This window comes from Crocodylus siamensis, chromosome 1 (assembly GCF_052110815.1).
Source record: "Crocodylus siamensis isolate JL-2025a chromosome 1, ASM5211081v1, whole genome shotgun sequence".
Taxonomy (NCBI): Eukaryota; Metazoa; Chordata; order Crocodylia; family Crocodylidae; genus Crocodylus; species Crocodylus siamensis.
In genome coordinates, this window is record NC_143395.1 from 160,999,751 (window position 1) to 161,014,976 (window position 15,226).

Genomic DNA, 15,226 nt, shown 5'->3' on the forward strand with positions numbered 1-15,226 from the left:
GCCCACAAGCCAAATCCAGTCTATGGGGCTCTCCATGGGTCTAGAAATTTGACAGCAAGGCAGCATTAAGCAGTGTTAATTGCTCCCAATGCTGTGGCAATTAACACTGCCACTGTTTTCTTCCACCACACCCACTACCTCCCCGCCCCCCCCCAAATTTCCAAGCCTGCAGGCTAGATGGTACTGTCCCATGTACCAGATTGTGCTAGTGTACAGGGTAGTTTCATATGTGGATCCAGCAGTCTGGGTTGGCCTTGGCTGGGCTGGCATGTAGGATCACTCAGTGGCCAGATCCAGTGCTCAGGGCAGAATCGGCACCCTGGATTGCACCTATGGACTGACCCCACCCTGGATCCAGCCCACAGACCAATCTTGCCCATGGAATCCAGTCTATGAACCAGCCCCATGCCATCCATATAGTCTGTGGGCCCAGAAGGTTGAGCGCCACTGATCTAAACCTTAAGCTCTGTCTCCAAAAATGCCATCTTGGAGCTTGGGAAGGACCCTTTTTGCCCTATTTGCCTTTGGCTGGTTGTGGGTGCTTTGATAGGAAATTTGGTCTTGGAATGTAAGTCCTGTATTTGGTCTTCATTTTTCTGTCTCTTTCAGGGGTTACTTTTGCTTATTGAGAGACAGCAGAAGCCAATTGATTTTGGAACATTTAAGCTCTTGTACTTTCTTTCTCAGTGGCTCTCAATTTTTTTTAGACTCAAGGCACTCCTCGGAAAATGCCAGCTCTTATTTTAATGTATTATTGACTTTACAATACAAGAATGGCTCTAGTATTTTACTAAAGACCACAACAGGTCAGACTGTTTAACACTATGGATTCCTATTTGAAATCTCTGGCTGCATCCAGGTGAGCACGGACATTTGTTTCCCAGGGAAAAGTAGCAGCAGGACACCTTGTGCTGTTGTTACTTGTCCCTGGGGAACACCCATGCCACATGCCCTCTGGCAAGCAACAGATTACTTTGGATGGGGTAGGGGAGGCTGGGGCCAGCAATTGTGCTGGCCCCAGCAGCCTTACCTGGGGTCCTGGGTGCTCCTGTAGCTGGGAGCATGGCTGGCAGCCAGAGTATGGCTCCAGCCAGGCAGGCTCTGGTTTTGGGCGGTGTGCACTGCCCCACTTTTTGGCATGGATATTTTTGACCCCAGGATCTTCCAGGGTCACCCCCCACACACACATTGCAAGGCGGCAGTGCAGGGAACTCCTGCATGTGCAGCGTTTAGAACCATAGATGGGTCTGCGGTGCCACACATTGCACATCCATGCTTGTCTGGACACAGCCTCTGGGTCTATCTGTGTTTGCATACCTAACTGCTAAGTGGCACCCTTGAAAGAATCTCAAGGCACCCTGGTTGAGATTCACTGCTGTAAGTACTCCAGTCCATAAGCCTGCGCTCTAGTTTGTGGTAGCTGCAGGTCACAGTTCTTGACTTTTCTTATTACTTTGAAGATTTGGTTGTTAACGTTGATCGTGTTTTCTTCTTGGGAGTATCCCTGTGGGGACCACAGTGCTTTGTAGACATCAACATGTTTAGCCTTGCAACATTTCTGTTAAAGCCAGTTAAGAGAATTATCTCCAACCTCCTAGGTAGGGAAACTGAGACACAGATGCTAAGTATCTTGTTACACACTTGATGTTTGGGCAGAATAGAAAAGAAATAGCTGAAAAGTAGAGAACTATAAAAGAAAAGAGAGATGCTAGAAATAAATCTGATTGGACAGCTTCAACGTCAAGGTTTGCAAATGGAACTAAAAATGATTTATCTCCCATTCTTGTTTTATAGTAAGGATTTTAATATTAATACAGTATCTAACAGCATACAGTAGGCACTAATCCACACACTTCATAACTCACCCACAGAAATGTCACTTTCCCTACTTCTCATCAAAGATTTAATATACTGGATGCCGAGAGTGAGGTGATGAGGTCTTGTATTATAAGCCTTCATTATTTTAACAAATATGCTCTGAACTATTTACCGGTATGTCGTGAAGCATTATAAATAGCTAACACAAGCCTACCATTGCCAAAACAAATGAGTAAAAGCTCACACTGGATATATCTATTTTGTTTCTTGTTTTGCTCCCTTACTGATTTGGTGAATTAATGAGGTTCTTCTGTTTCATACTTGTCTTTTCTTTCTTGTTAGTTAGTCCTTCCCTGATTATTATTTCTGGATAACTTTTTCCATTTACTGCTACTTTCAGCTTTTTCTGGCTCCAGTAGCTCTTCTTCTTCTACTTCTTTAGATACTAAACATAATCATCTCCCAAAAAGGAGTTCAACCAACAGTAATAAGAAGGCAGCGACTAAAGTAACTTCCATCTCATCTAAAACCAGTACTGGTACTGTCTGCTATGTTTAGTTATAAGGGATATCTTCACAGGCTGGGGATGTGGGGGCAGGTCAGTTATCTGATAGGTCAGATGTTCATAGGGAACATATCTGCCTGTTCTTTAAGTTAAACTATGGTCCCAAGTTGTGAAGGAGGGAGGCACTTGTCAAGTAATTATCCCTAAAGTTTAGGTTGTGTGTGTTACAGTTATTAAAATAACTGAGCAAGATGTTATAATTTTTAATGTCTAACTTTCAGAGTTGAACTGTACTTCAGACGGTGCCTTCAACTTCCAAATATAAACTAAGAGCTTTAAGTCCAGTGTTCCTTAGTCAAACAACTCCCACTGAAGCAAAGGAGTATTTTGTATGGGTTTTGGTTTAGTATAAAGTACAGGTTGGTCAGAGACTATTCCTTTGCGTTGGCTGACGTGTTGCTAAACCCTCCTTTGTTTTCACAATTGCTGGTATGCTAATTTCAGCTCATTTCCCTGTTTTTTAAATAGGATTGAATAACCCTTCTCCAGCCACAAGAAAAAACCCTTTTGATGAAGGAGAAATTCAGCTTGGAGACAGAGTGCTGGTAGTTGGACAGAGAACTGGCACTGTTAGATTCTATGGGACAACAAAGTTTGCACCAGGTATCTTATAAGTTTATCAAATATATTGTAGAATTAGATTAATATGAACAGTGTGGGTGTCTGGACTTCTAACTTTAAAAAAAAACATTACAAATCTCTCTCTCTCTGTCCTGTTATGTTAGAATATTTCTTGAAATTGCAGCTGCATGGAGAACGTGGGTATTTAATATATAATGTGTGATTTCCCCTTAACCATTTAGGTAGATGAATTGGAAGAAATATTTTAATACTGAAATATTTGGTTATTGAAATTCTCATAGTTTTTAATATTGTGAGCTCAATGGGGGAGGGGGGAGTGTGCGTGCAATTACACACTCCTTTTCTTCTCTGGGCTTTTATATGCAGCTCTTTGACCATGCTGATATCTTGCAACATGGAAGCTCTACCACAATATATTTATGCTCTTCTCTTTTTAGAAATGCCTTGGTGGCTGGTAAACGATGAAAAAGATTGTTAGTCTAAGTTCAGTTATCTCCTGGGACCACTTTTGTATTATTGTTCCCAATAAGAAAGTGCAGATATCTAGAGAATTGACTTGCCGGAAATTACCCCAATTGTGAGAAATAGCTAGGTGTCTTGAAATGGAAGTGGATTGTTCTGAAATGACAGAAACTATAACTTGACCATGCGTCCTTTCCAACTAAATTGCTTTGACACTCCTGTAATTTTTGAGTTCCTTCATATTCCAGACCTCTGCCTAGAACAGAATCATGAAGTTGAGACTGCCCATAGTTAAGGTGTCTGGTATTTTTTCACCACGACTGGTTTAAATGGAAACCTGCTTGATTGACAATTCAAGTAACAGTACTCTGTCTTGACACGTGGTGGCATCGATATTTAAAAAAAGGTTGAAGGTAAAATGTCAAAATGCAGCATCAAAAGGCAGAAGTTGTATTCCTCATTGAAACAAGTACATTTTAAGTAATATTAGATTAGGATGTTAATATAATCTAATCTGTAAATTCTGTGTAATCTATATTACAGTCTAATGGAAACAGCTGAAATGTTTCTTGTCCTCAAATGGGTATGTTCCCGTTTGCAGCTTGTATTTGGTGTTTACATATGCTGAGACACACAAATGAGTATTAGCTCACACTTTAACTTTTTCTGCTAAATACTAAACTGGTTTCTTCCCCCCATCTTGTATTTTTATCTTGAATCTTTTTATATTTTCTGCTAACTTTAAGGGAGAAAATGAAAGGAGTTTCTCTCTGTACTGTAGCAAATGATAAAAAAGTCCTTTTAGTGTTAGCTAAATGATCTTTATCAAAGGGCTCTTTTAATATATTAATTTTTTAGAAGAGAAATTGTGTCTCTTAACTTTGAGAATAAAACTGCCTCTTTTACTGCAAAAAAAAAAAAAGAGAGGGTGAAATTCTACTCTGGAATAATCACTAATCTTTATGCTTGCAGTAATTTAGCACTGTGTGTTTGGGGAATGGTAGGGGGACCCACTGTTCTGAATTTTCATGTCGGGAAGGTAGCCATTTAAAACCCCCCCACCATAATATAGGCAAAAATGACAGGAACATATCTTCCTGATAGTCTGGCAAAAATCCCTTTTCCTATTGCTTTTGGTGGCCCGCCATTCCTTGCATAACAAATAGGCCTATTGATTTTGGTCATGTTGTGAGAATGGGCAAAAAGAAACTTTTTAAAATATATTTAGGTGTTTTAACTTAAAAGTTATGGTCCTTGTTTCTTCAGCTGATTAGTATTGCCCTTAAATCCATAGCCTAAGCTCCAAGTGACCTGAATTTAATTTCGAGTCTTTGGGGATGGATAGCATAAGGACTGATAATGGGATATGGAACTTATCACCTTCACATAATTAACTCACATTTATCACAGGTTGCTAGTGTTCAAACTTATTAACATTTGATGGCTGTTCAGTGATCCGTATGAAATGGGTTGTTGGGCAGTCCTAGTTCTTCATATGTTTGTGTCCACATGAAAAAATTAGGCTTGACATTAGTATGAACAACTATATATTTTAGATGGGGAGAGAGACTTGAATGAGTATTAGCTTACACTTGAATTTTAGTGGAAGTCATTTGAGATCAGGTTTAAGGTATGTGGTTGGAGAGCTGAAGAAACTTGAACTGCCAGTAACTCATTCCTAACTGTTTTGTCATCAGAAAACTTCAATTTCTAGCAGCATCGCATTTGCCCAAAAACAATCTTTGAAACTTTTGGGTCTTTTACATTTTATTTAAAATTAACTCCTTTTAAAAATAGGTTTAGATGTTTAAAAAGATCAACAGCATCTTTGGGATTATTTTGATCTGTAAACAAAGCATTCATATCTTGAAATTATCTAGGAATTGCTTCTTCTGTATTTGATTATTGACTCAAATCAAAGAGATCCCGTCCAGAAAAAGGAAAATCTTATTTCTTGGTTTGGTGAAAATCCTCTTATTTATAAATTAGGTGAATATGCAACAATAAATACCATGCTTTAACTATTATGTACAAAAATGTTACTGCCTTCACAGTTGACCTTTTAAAATTGTTCTTTAAAAATACTCATATTTCATCTTCTTTAGGGTTTTGGTGTGGTATTGAACTGGACAAACCTCATGGCAAGAATGATGGTTCAGTTGGAGGGGTGCAGTACTTTAGCTGCCTCCCTAGATACGGCATATTTGCACCACCATCTCGTGTGCAGAGGCAAGTAATGATGTCATTTTGACATGCAAACAAACATTTTCCCAGTGGAGAGAAATGTGGTAAGAAAATGAGGAGAGGATAGAGTTCTATATAAGTATTAGGGTTGTATGAAGTTTTGGGTGCTGATTTGATTTGGAAGAGATTCAGCAGTCAAATCTCCGAATCTTAATTGAATCGTGAGACCAATAAAAAGGTCCAAATCTATTTGGAAAAGATTTGGGCAGCCCCTGCTCGCCGCTGCAAGGAGCTGGACTCAGTCTCCGTGCTGGTAAGTAGAGGGTGGGAAGGATGTTTGGAGGAGAGCGCCCCCGCATCCCCTGCCCACTCTCCCAACCCTGTCAATGGCTGCCCAGCCCCAGCATCCTGGCTCCTTAAAAAAATCCAAAAAATGCCCCACACTCACTGGCTGCTGCAGTGGCCGTCAGGACTTCTGGGGGCTCCTGGTAGAGCTCCCCACGCAATGTGGGGCAGTGGGGTTTGCCCCCTGCGGCAGGAAGCCACCTTCGTTTCTCCCCAAAATCTCTGCTTTGGGACAATTTAATTAGGATGGGCCCAGCTGAGGAGACGCACCTTTACTCTAGCCAGCTCAGGTTACCTGAAGAGATATGTTCCTGGGAGAGGGGGGAAACCTGCTCCCTCTGCCTACGTGATTGGTATCAGCTACCTGGGTGAGGGGCATCTACCTGGTGGGCTAGAGTCTGCCTGGCAGGTAGTGATGTATTTCAAATTGGTTGGCCAACAGCCAACAGGTGCTGGCCTCCATTGGACCAGGTGAATGAGGTCACGGGGGCTATATAAGTTAAGACTGCCCAGGAGGAGGGGGCAGCAGCCATGCGGGGGACTCAGACTTAGAGAGGAGCTTGACCATCTGAAACTGGCTCTCTCCCCCATAACTCATGAGCTGGGAATGGCCTGCCTCCAGAGGGAATCTTCAACAGCCTCTGGATGATGCTTGTGAGTAAGCTACTCGAGATCTGGTTAGATATCTAGCTGGCAGTAACTCAGATGTGTGATCAAAAGGCTACCTCAGCCAGACTGTTTGCTCTATGGGATTTCTAAGATATTGCTGTATCTTGTACCCTGTTTTCACCTTACCTCTGTAATGAATAAAGTTCTCCTTTGTGACCAGTGTAGGAGACTTATTGAGGGGTGGGTCTAAATTATGCCTAAGAGGCCCCTTAGGTCTGCGAACTAAGGGAGACTTTCCTTTTTGTCCCCCTGATTTGGGGAGGTGTCCCAAGTACCTGTACTGGGTCGCGTACCCGTAGGACTATTAGGCCTGTGTTTCCCTGAGGACACAGGGCCGAGACAGTCCCTTCTTGGGGTGGTGGCAGCTTACACTACCCCCAGGCTAGCGAGTGTGCTCCAGGAAAGGGGGTCAGCTGGACGCGAGGCACCCCTAGGGAGGCACTTGGAGCCTGGAAGGTGGTCGGGCGCAGGGAGGTGGGTGGCTCAATGCAGGAGCACCCCCTACTGGCCCGCCACACCCTCTACTACCAGTCTCTCAGTAGCCGGTGAGTGTGGTGGTGGTGTTTTTTTTGTTTTTTTTAAATGGGGCTGGGAGAGCGGGTGGGGGATGGGGCTTGTTTGATTCAGCTGGTTTGGTGGTGATTGAATCTCTGAATCAGATTTGGCCGAATTGATTCGGGAAAGTGATTCGAATCACCAAATCAAATCACTGTCCCCCAAACCATCCGAATCCGAAGCCTAATAAGCACGTACTCTTCCTGCTGGTGAAGGCTAGGTGTGGTTAGACCAACTTATTGACAGAAACGTTTCAGTACTAATGCAGTGTAAATGGGAAGCATACCCATGCGGCTCTTACAGCAAACTCGCACACTTTTCAAATGTTTGTTTCAGTCCAGCAGTTGGCTTTAGGACCACAGCTAATATAGTAGGTGTTTGTGATTACTCATTAGTAGGGACAAACTTGATATTGGATGTAAAGTTCTAGTGAAAGGACTCTGCATTGGACACCACGTAACTTCATGGTAATCTGTAGAATTCTCCTAGCCAAACTACATATAGGAGCCAGAGCTAGGAGCCATGTTGTTGATTTAGAGCCACTAATATTTGGACTTACGGAGGAATATCAGAAACAGCTCTGTCTCTTCACTTGCCTAGTTTTGGTCAGTGGAAGATTGCTTTGTATGTATCAAGTTACAGTTCTCTTCTCCACTTCTCCCTCATCTCACTCTTTTAGCAGTGAAATTGCACAGTACTGTGCATCACGGAATGGAAGATAAATATTTTCCCACTTCCTTCTGTCTATAAGGCTGCAACACGGAGGAACCAGCACTATATTTGTAACCTTAAATATACATGCAGCACTTTCTCTTACTGTGTGATTGACTTTCATCTTGCACTTCCATTAAGACTTAAACCTTAGTAGTGTTTCTGTGATCATAGAGCTTAGTGTAACTTCCATATTATTGGGTATATACAGGTAGCATTTTATATTAGTAATTGATGAAATTAGTGTATGCAAGCTGAGAGAATTGACTGCTGTGGGAATCTTACTCTGCTTTAACAGACCTGTGCGCAATTAAAATCCGTCTGTTTGGAATCAAAATTTAACTTGCGGGATGGGAAGAAACCCAGATCTGCAGTAATCAACAGTACTTTTTCAGTAAACCTTGACACTGATGTCTTTCCAAAATAATTCAGCAATATATTTATTTAAGTTATAGTTCAGTTTGGAAGAGATTTAACACACAGTCTCATTTCAGATTAACAGGTTCCCTAGACTCCCTCACAGAAACTTCCTCAGGTAAAATGAATCAGTCTTTCCCAGGTAAGAAACTCTGTTTATATAGCTTAGTGGTTCTCAGCCTTTTTAGGCATGCCTCCACAGATTTGAGGCACCGTTCTATATTCAGGCACCCCTGAGAAAGTGCTAGCTGTTAGTTGTTTGCACTTTTTTTTTTGTTCACTACAAAAAACAAAAACAAAAATTCTTTATTGCAAAGAACTCAGAAAGACCACAGCAGGCCAGAATGTTTTTAACACTATGGATTCCCATAAGAACTGCCACTTACTGGGTCAGACTATAGGTCCATCTTGCCCAGTGTCCTGTGTCACAGTGGCAGAGAGTGGATGCTGAAAGGGAGAATGAACTAGGTATGACTAGGGGTTTTTCCAATGTTCCTCTCCTCCTACTTGCAGACTCCAGTGTTTAAGAATAATATTAAACCTAGAAATTAACAACCGACTAAAACTGAAAATTTGAAAAATTTAATTTCTTCCTCTAATGTTTCTTATGTTCCTTGCTTCTATTAACCAAATGTCTGGTTTTAGAAGGATCTTAATGGTCTAAAGGTATATCTACCATTTGTAAGTATAGAAAGCAGTGTAGTCCAATGGATATACTGTTCTGGGACTTGGGAGACACACTAGGGCCACGCACTCACCTGCGAGACTTTGGCTGATTTACTTCACCTGTCTTTCTCTTCTATCCCTCCTTTGTCTCGTCTATTTACATTATAAGCTTTTTGGGGCAGGGTCTGTGCCTGCTACCTATTTGTTCAGTGCTTACCATAGTGAGGCCTGGACCTCTGGTGCTAACATAATAGTCTTACTATGAACTGAAAATAAGGGTTTTGCCAAAGCAGCTTACAGACAAGGACAACAGATCAGGAGTTGGAGAAACAATGGCAAGTTGGTGTAGAAATCTGATATGGAACTGCTCCTACTCCAACTCATATTTTCTCAGAGCTATTCAGACTTTTTTTGAGAAATCATTTTTTCCTGAACAGAAATTTTAGAGAAGAGGTGTTTAAAACTTCATTTTTAAATTGACTTAATCTCCTCTTCCCTCTGCTTCTTGAAAATCTGGTTCTAATACACTTTTTCTTGAAAAATATATCCTCCTTTTGATGAACAGCAGTTTGTAGGAGCGAGGGGAAGGAATCTAGTAAATGAGATGGTAACAGTATAAAAGCCTAGTAAATGCAAATTGTATACTCTTGTCAAAAATATTTTAATCAGCTTAATTACCTTATTTATTCATTGTCCCATGTAGGTTTTAAACGAAGTTTGAGTACAACTTCTGCATCTTCTCAAAAGGAAATGAACAGAAGGCACTCCTTTGTCAGGTGAGTATGTGTTTTAAATGCGTATTAGCTGCAAAAGCTGGGCAGCTGAAATTCACAATGACTGGGAGAATTAAGGTCAGAATTTTATTCTGTTGATGTATATGTGTGATGAGTAAAGATTCCTCTGAAGTTACACATAAACTAAGCCAACAGGATGAGGAAGGCTAACAAACAGTCCTCACTGATTTCTGATGGTGAATGACTGATTAGAGAACTCTCTCTAGAAGAGCTAAACCACTCATGAGCTCTTACTCAGAACTCATGACACCAAAACAGAAGGGGAGCAAAAGTTTTAGTTCTGAAATATCCCAGCTCCTATGACAAACTATAACTTAAACCAGTGGTTCTCAACTGTTTTCGTACCAGGATCCATTTGTAAACATCAGGGGCAGTCCCAATCTGTTGCCTCCCCACCATGTGAGGTGGGGAGCAAGCAGCCCCTTGCAGGCTGGAATGCTGCCAGCCTACAAGGGAAAATCCACTGTTTTCCCTTTTTTCCATTTTTAAAGTTTGTTCACGACCCTTTCATATATTCTTGTGACCCACTTTTTTGGATCGCAACCTATGGGTTGAGAAACGCTGACTTAAGCTGTGTATCAAATTGGGGGAAGGGGAGTTATTTTTCTTAACATGTGCTAATTCTACTATATCTACTCCCCTTCCCTGAGGCAGTCTTCTAGTTCTTTATTTTTTATTGTAGATTAATAGAGTATGGTTTGAAGGCATCTCATTTTTTTAAAATATGTAACTGGATAGAACAAAATGATTGATTTCGTTAACATTTTGTATATAAATACTAGTTTTAGATTTTTATCTTGCTGCCCAGATTCTGAATGAAAGCTATTGATCTGCCAGGTGTAGGCCTGAAAACAAACAACTGCTTGTTAGCTCAGTTTATAGGGACACTGAATTGTCATGTTCAAGGTATTTGCCACTGTACAAGTTTATAATGCTGTGTGATATCAGTTATTTGAAAGCAAGTGTAGGTATTAACATCAAGTTAAAGCAGAACTGATTTTCAAATGTGTACTTTATCTGTAAATTAACTTCTTGCATATCTTACTACAGCTGAGGTGGGATCTGAAAGCAATCTGGTCTTTAAAAGGCATTTGAGCTTGTCTTTTAATCTTGTCAGTCGGGAAGATGCATCAAACGAGAGAACTCCCTATGCACTTTGTCAGAAGCCTGTTTTTCTCTCCCTAACTAGATCTAAGAGCTCCGTGCTTCGGCGCAGTTGGAGTAACACCACTACAGCTAACACTGAGGGACCGGTGAAGCTACATGAGGGTTCTCAGGTCCTTCTAACCAGCTCTAATGAGATGGGCACTATTAGGTACATTGGTCCTACTGACTTTGCACCAGGGATATGGCTTGGACTTGAACTCAGAAGTGCCAAGGGGAAGAATGATGGATCTGTGGGTGAGAAGCGGTATTTCACTTGCAAGCCAAACCATGGAGTCTTAGTTCGACCTAGTAGAGTAACATATCGTGGGATTAACGGGGCAAAACTTGTGGATGATATTTGCTGACCCTAAATGCATACAATGAGTGAGCCAAGTGCTGATGCAGTGGAATAAAGGGATTAAAGCACTCAAAGAACCCCAAACCTGTCTGCATGGACCGCTGGCTGCTTTTTTTTTTTTATTTTTAATCTTCAGAGTTAAACCTGCATTTTTGCAATTCATGCCAATATCCTTGGGCTCTAACTAGTCACACCAAGGAGTGGAATTAATGTTTCATTTCATGCATTTGACACCGTCCTTGCTTTGGGAATATATTGGAAAACTGTCTTAGGTCTGAGATGCCATATTTGAATAATATTTAAAGATAAAGGCATATCTGATGCTTGATGAATTACAAAGCTTTAGAGAGCATATGACTTTTTTCCAACTACTAATGAGCTTGATAATGCTTTATGCACTGCTTTTTTGTGAAAGGAGTTTACTAACAAGTGACATTAGTCTGTTTACTAGACATTTTGTCCATTGCTGCACCAGCTGGTAGCAATAAGCAGGAAAAAAAGAAATTACTTTTTTCCTCAAATTGTCTGTGAAGCAGTTTAGTATTTTATCATTCAGAAAAATTCTACCCTTTGAAAGGGTGTATGAGTTGATGGCAAAAGAAGTTAAATGGAAGAATTTACTGCTACAGTGCTATGGAACTAAAAATTGCCAGTATACCATGTTTCAGGTTTGTAGTAAAGCACTTTTCATTGTAGGCTTTTGTGAAAAGACAGTAAAAACATGCAAGAAGCACTTTTCAAAATATAATGCACTTTTCTTCTCCCCTCTGGAGAGCTATCCCCCATTTCTGGAAGAATTTCTTTTTTGCTGCAAGCTAACATTTTTAATGAATATGAAACTAAAGTTGGATCATATGTAGTACCTGCATTATAAATATTAAGTCTTTATAGTCTGTGCTGTGCAGAACTTACGTATATATCTGTTTTTAAAGCAAGCCTGTCCCTTTTTATTGGTTTGTACCACTTCCATCAGAACAGGTCCTTTTTTCCTACATTTGCCATTTTTATATTTCTAATTTGCCTCTAAATGTATAAGTGTTGGTTAAATTTAGTATATCTTTAGATGCAATACTGTAACTCTTATTTTATTTGGATGCAATATGGTCTTTTAAACAACTGAATAAGAATGTGTCTGTCTCTTTAAATATTTAATGGAGTTTTTTTTTTGGTTTTTTTTTAATTATTTGGCATACATGAACAGTATTTCACTACAGGTATTCAGGGGCATAAATATCCCAGAAACAGTAATTTAGCACAGGACTCTTTTCTGAATTAACTGTTTGTTTGCATTTCACTTATTTGAAAAAGCATAACACAGTATGCCATCTTTAGGCTGAATTCTGCAGCTTATACAAACTATGTGGTATTTTAAATATTATAGTTATTTTTTTCTGAACTGTATTAAGATTGCATATTAATTCTAACTTATGGAAATTTTTAATAGAAGATAATTGTAAATATTGAATGTAAACATTTTATTAAACTATCTAAATTATTGCTTTATTGTTTGAAGACAGATGCATTGAATCTTGCGGTGTCTAATAGTTGTTTCCTTTGTGTGTTTTTCTTGCCATTAGTAAAATCAAATATCAGTGCCTAGTGTTTTTAATGTCCCTTCTTTAAAGGAATTTGTTAAACAGCCCAAAATGCATGTTTTGTACCACTTATTTTTCATTTAGGTGGGGGAGAATGACACTTAAGGAAGGTATAACAACATTGTGTTTACATATTGCAGCCACTGTGTGTCATGCATAGGCTTGGCAGAATTTGATTTTTATTTTTTAATAATTTCAATGGCTAAAATTGATGTTTGTTTTTAAGTATTTATTTTGATTTTTTTTTTTGTCAATTTTCAGGATTGCACAAAATTAGGGGTGGGGGGGACAGACAATTTAGTAATGACAATATATTGTTACAGCTTTATAAAATCATGTCAAAATATAAAAAGCAAATATCCGTAAATCATACCTGCTTTAAATAATTTTGTTCATTCATCAGGAAAGAGTTGGGTAGGCAGGGAACAGAAGAGGACAACTGCAGCACTCCCAGACCACTGGGAACATGGGGAGAGGCAATCATGGATGCTGTCTTTGGTCCCCCACACCCTGGCTCTTAAGTGGCCTGGCCTAAGCAGGAGAACCCTGCTGCTACCAGGATGGAGCTTCAAATACCAGGTCCTATGCTCCCCCCACTCTAGGTAGGGTTTTTTTAAAGTTGCCTGTTATTTTGCTCCAGCTCACTTGCACCTGTGAGCAAGCAGCTAATTGCTTAATTGATGAGTCATTAGGCCAGAATGACTAGCTAATTGCTTAATTGATGAGTTATTTAAAAAGAGGCTCCCCAAGCCACCAGGGACCAAGCAAATAGGGCAAGCAGTTTGCAGGCAGGTTGCTGGGCGCAAGAGGAAGAAGAGGAAGGAGAAGAGAAGTCAAGCACCAGATCCTGCCCAGGGAAGGTAAGTGATCCAGAGCTGTCTGTGCCTTTGGCTTGCTAAGTGTTTGATGAACTGTATGTTTTTGGAGCCTGTGCTCTGAGAAGCTGGGAATGTTGCTAGCTGAGTGCTTGCTGAATTGTTGCTGGGTGTGGGACTGAAGCCCTAGTAAGGGGGTGGAGCCAGTCCAGGTCCAGCAGGGAATAAAAGGAAACTCTCCAAGCAAATAGAGAGTAATAAACAAGGCAAGCAGTTTGTTGGGAGGGGGCAGGAGAAACTTCCCTGGGCAAGAGCTGGTGCTGGGTTCTAAGTGATCTGGAGCTGCCTGTGTCTTTGGCTTACTGAATATTTGTTTGGTGGGCTGTGTGTTTGGGGGGTGTGGTCTGAGAAGCTGGGAGCCTTGCTGAGTGATTGCTGCCTGTGCCTGACAGAAGGCCTAATGATGGGGTGGAGCCAGTCCAGGTCTAGCATGGTATAAAAGGAGACTCCCCAAGTGACCAGGGGAGCAAGTGGTTTGCAGGTACTTTGCTCCTGTGCTTTGAGGAGAGAGCCTTTCAGTAGGTGTGAGGAAGAAAGGAAAAAGGAAGTCTTTGAGGCTAAGGAACAGTATACAGGCCACCTTTTCAGTCAAGTTTGCTAGGGAAAGTGTGCTTGGAAGAAGGGCAGTAAGAGAGAAGAGGCAGATTAAAAGACCCAGTGAAATTGTTGGGTGATGTCACAGTGCCAGAGCCACTGTCACTGCTTGCACCTGTGAGGTTTCTATCCAGGTCTAGGTTTGCTGCTGTGGGGACGGCAGCTCGCAGGTTCCTTCTGGTGATGGCCAAGTGGGGATGTGCCTGTAGTGTGAGCAGTGCCTCCTGGTGGTGCATCTTGGGCAACAGGCAAAAGAGCTACAGGAGGAGGTGGTGAGACTCCAAAGCATCTTCTGTCATGAGGAGTTCGTTAATTCGATGATAGTGGAGACCTCTGGGATTGGAGGAAGAACTGCCAGAGGCAGTGCTAGAGAAGGGAGAAGACATGGACTCCCAGGAAGGTGGAAGCTGGAAGCTTGTGGTTTCTGGCAGCAAGCAGAAATCTTCATTTTCACCTGCAGCAGTTATCTAGAGAACACATACGGAGCCCTAGCAACAGAAGGTGAGGAGCATTGGTGGAGGAAGACAGACCAGGCTTCCCCAAGGTGGGAAGAATCGAGACAACTGCCACCAAGAAGAAGCAATGGGTGGTGGTGGCTGGAGACAATTCTGCAGGGAATGGAGGGATCCATCTGCAACCTGACTTGTTGTCTTGAAATTTTGCTGCTTGCCCAGAGCCTGGATCCAAGATGTCACAGAGGGATTACTGAGATTCATCCGGCCGTCTGACAACTACCCTATGCTGCTCATCTATGTGGGCATCGGTGACACTCCAGGAGAGACACTGAGCAGATCAAGAGTGACTACAGAGCTCTTGAGTGCAGGGGTGAATGGAACGGGGGCTCGGGTGGTGGTCTCCTTGATCCTTTCCAGTCAAGGGAAAAGGCCCAG

The 15,226-nt window shown here is 41.3% G+C and overlaps 1 protein-coding gene across 3 annotated transcripts in view; it reads left to right on the forward strand.

The window, feature by feature from the left end:
- The window catches only part of CLIP4 (CAP-Gly domain containing linker protein family member 4), a 52,717-nt gene extending 40,300 nt beyond the window's left edge, over nucleotides 1-12,417 (forward strand). For 2 of the 3 annotated variants that reach the window (XM_090047188.1, XM_090047197.1), the window contains 5 exons: nucleotides 2,852-2,986; nucleotides 5,533-5,656; nucleotides 8,386-8,450; nucleotides 9,678-9,750; nucleotides 10,958-12,417. In XM_090047188.1, the coding sequence (XP_089903314.1) occupies nucleotides 2,852-2,986; nucleotides 5,533-5,656; nucleotides 8,386-8,450; nucleotides 9,678-9,750; nucleotides 10,958-11,279 (719 nt within the window). In that variant the 3' untranslated portion in view covers nucleotides 11,280-12,417. Of the gene's footprint in view, nucleotides 1-2,218; nucleotides 2,357-2,851; nucleotides 2,987-5,532; nucleotides 5,657-8,385; nucleotides 8,451-9,677; nucleotides 9,751-10,957 lie in introns of all 3 variants that reach the window. The other variant, XM_090047207.1, reaches the window with a different exon arrangement.
- The last annotated feature ends 2,809 nt before the right edge of the window (nucleotides 12,418-15,226 follow it).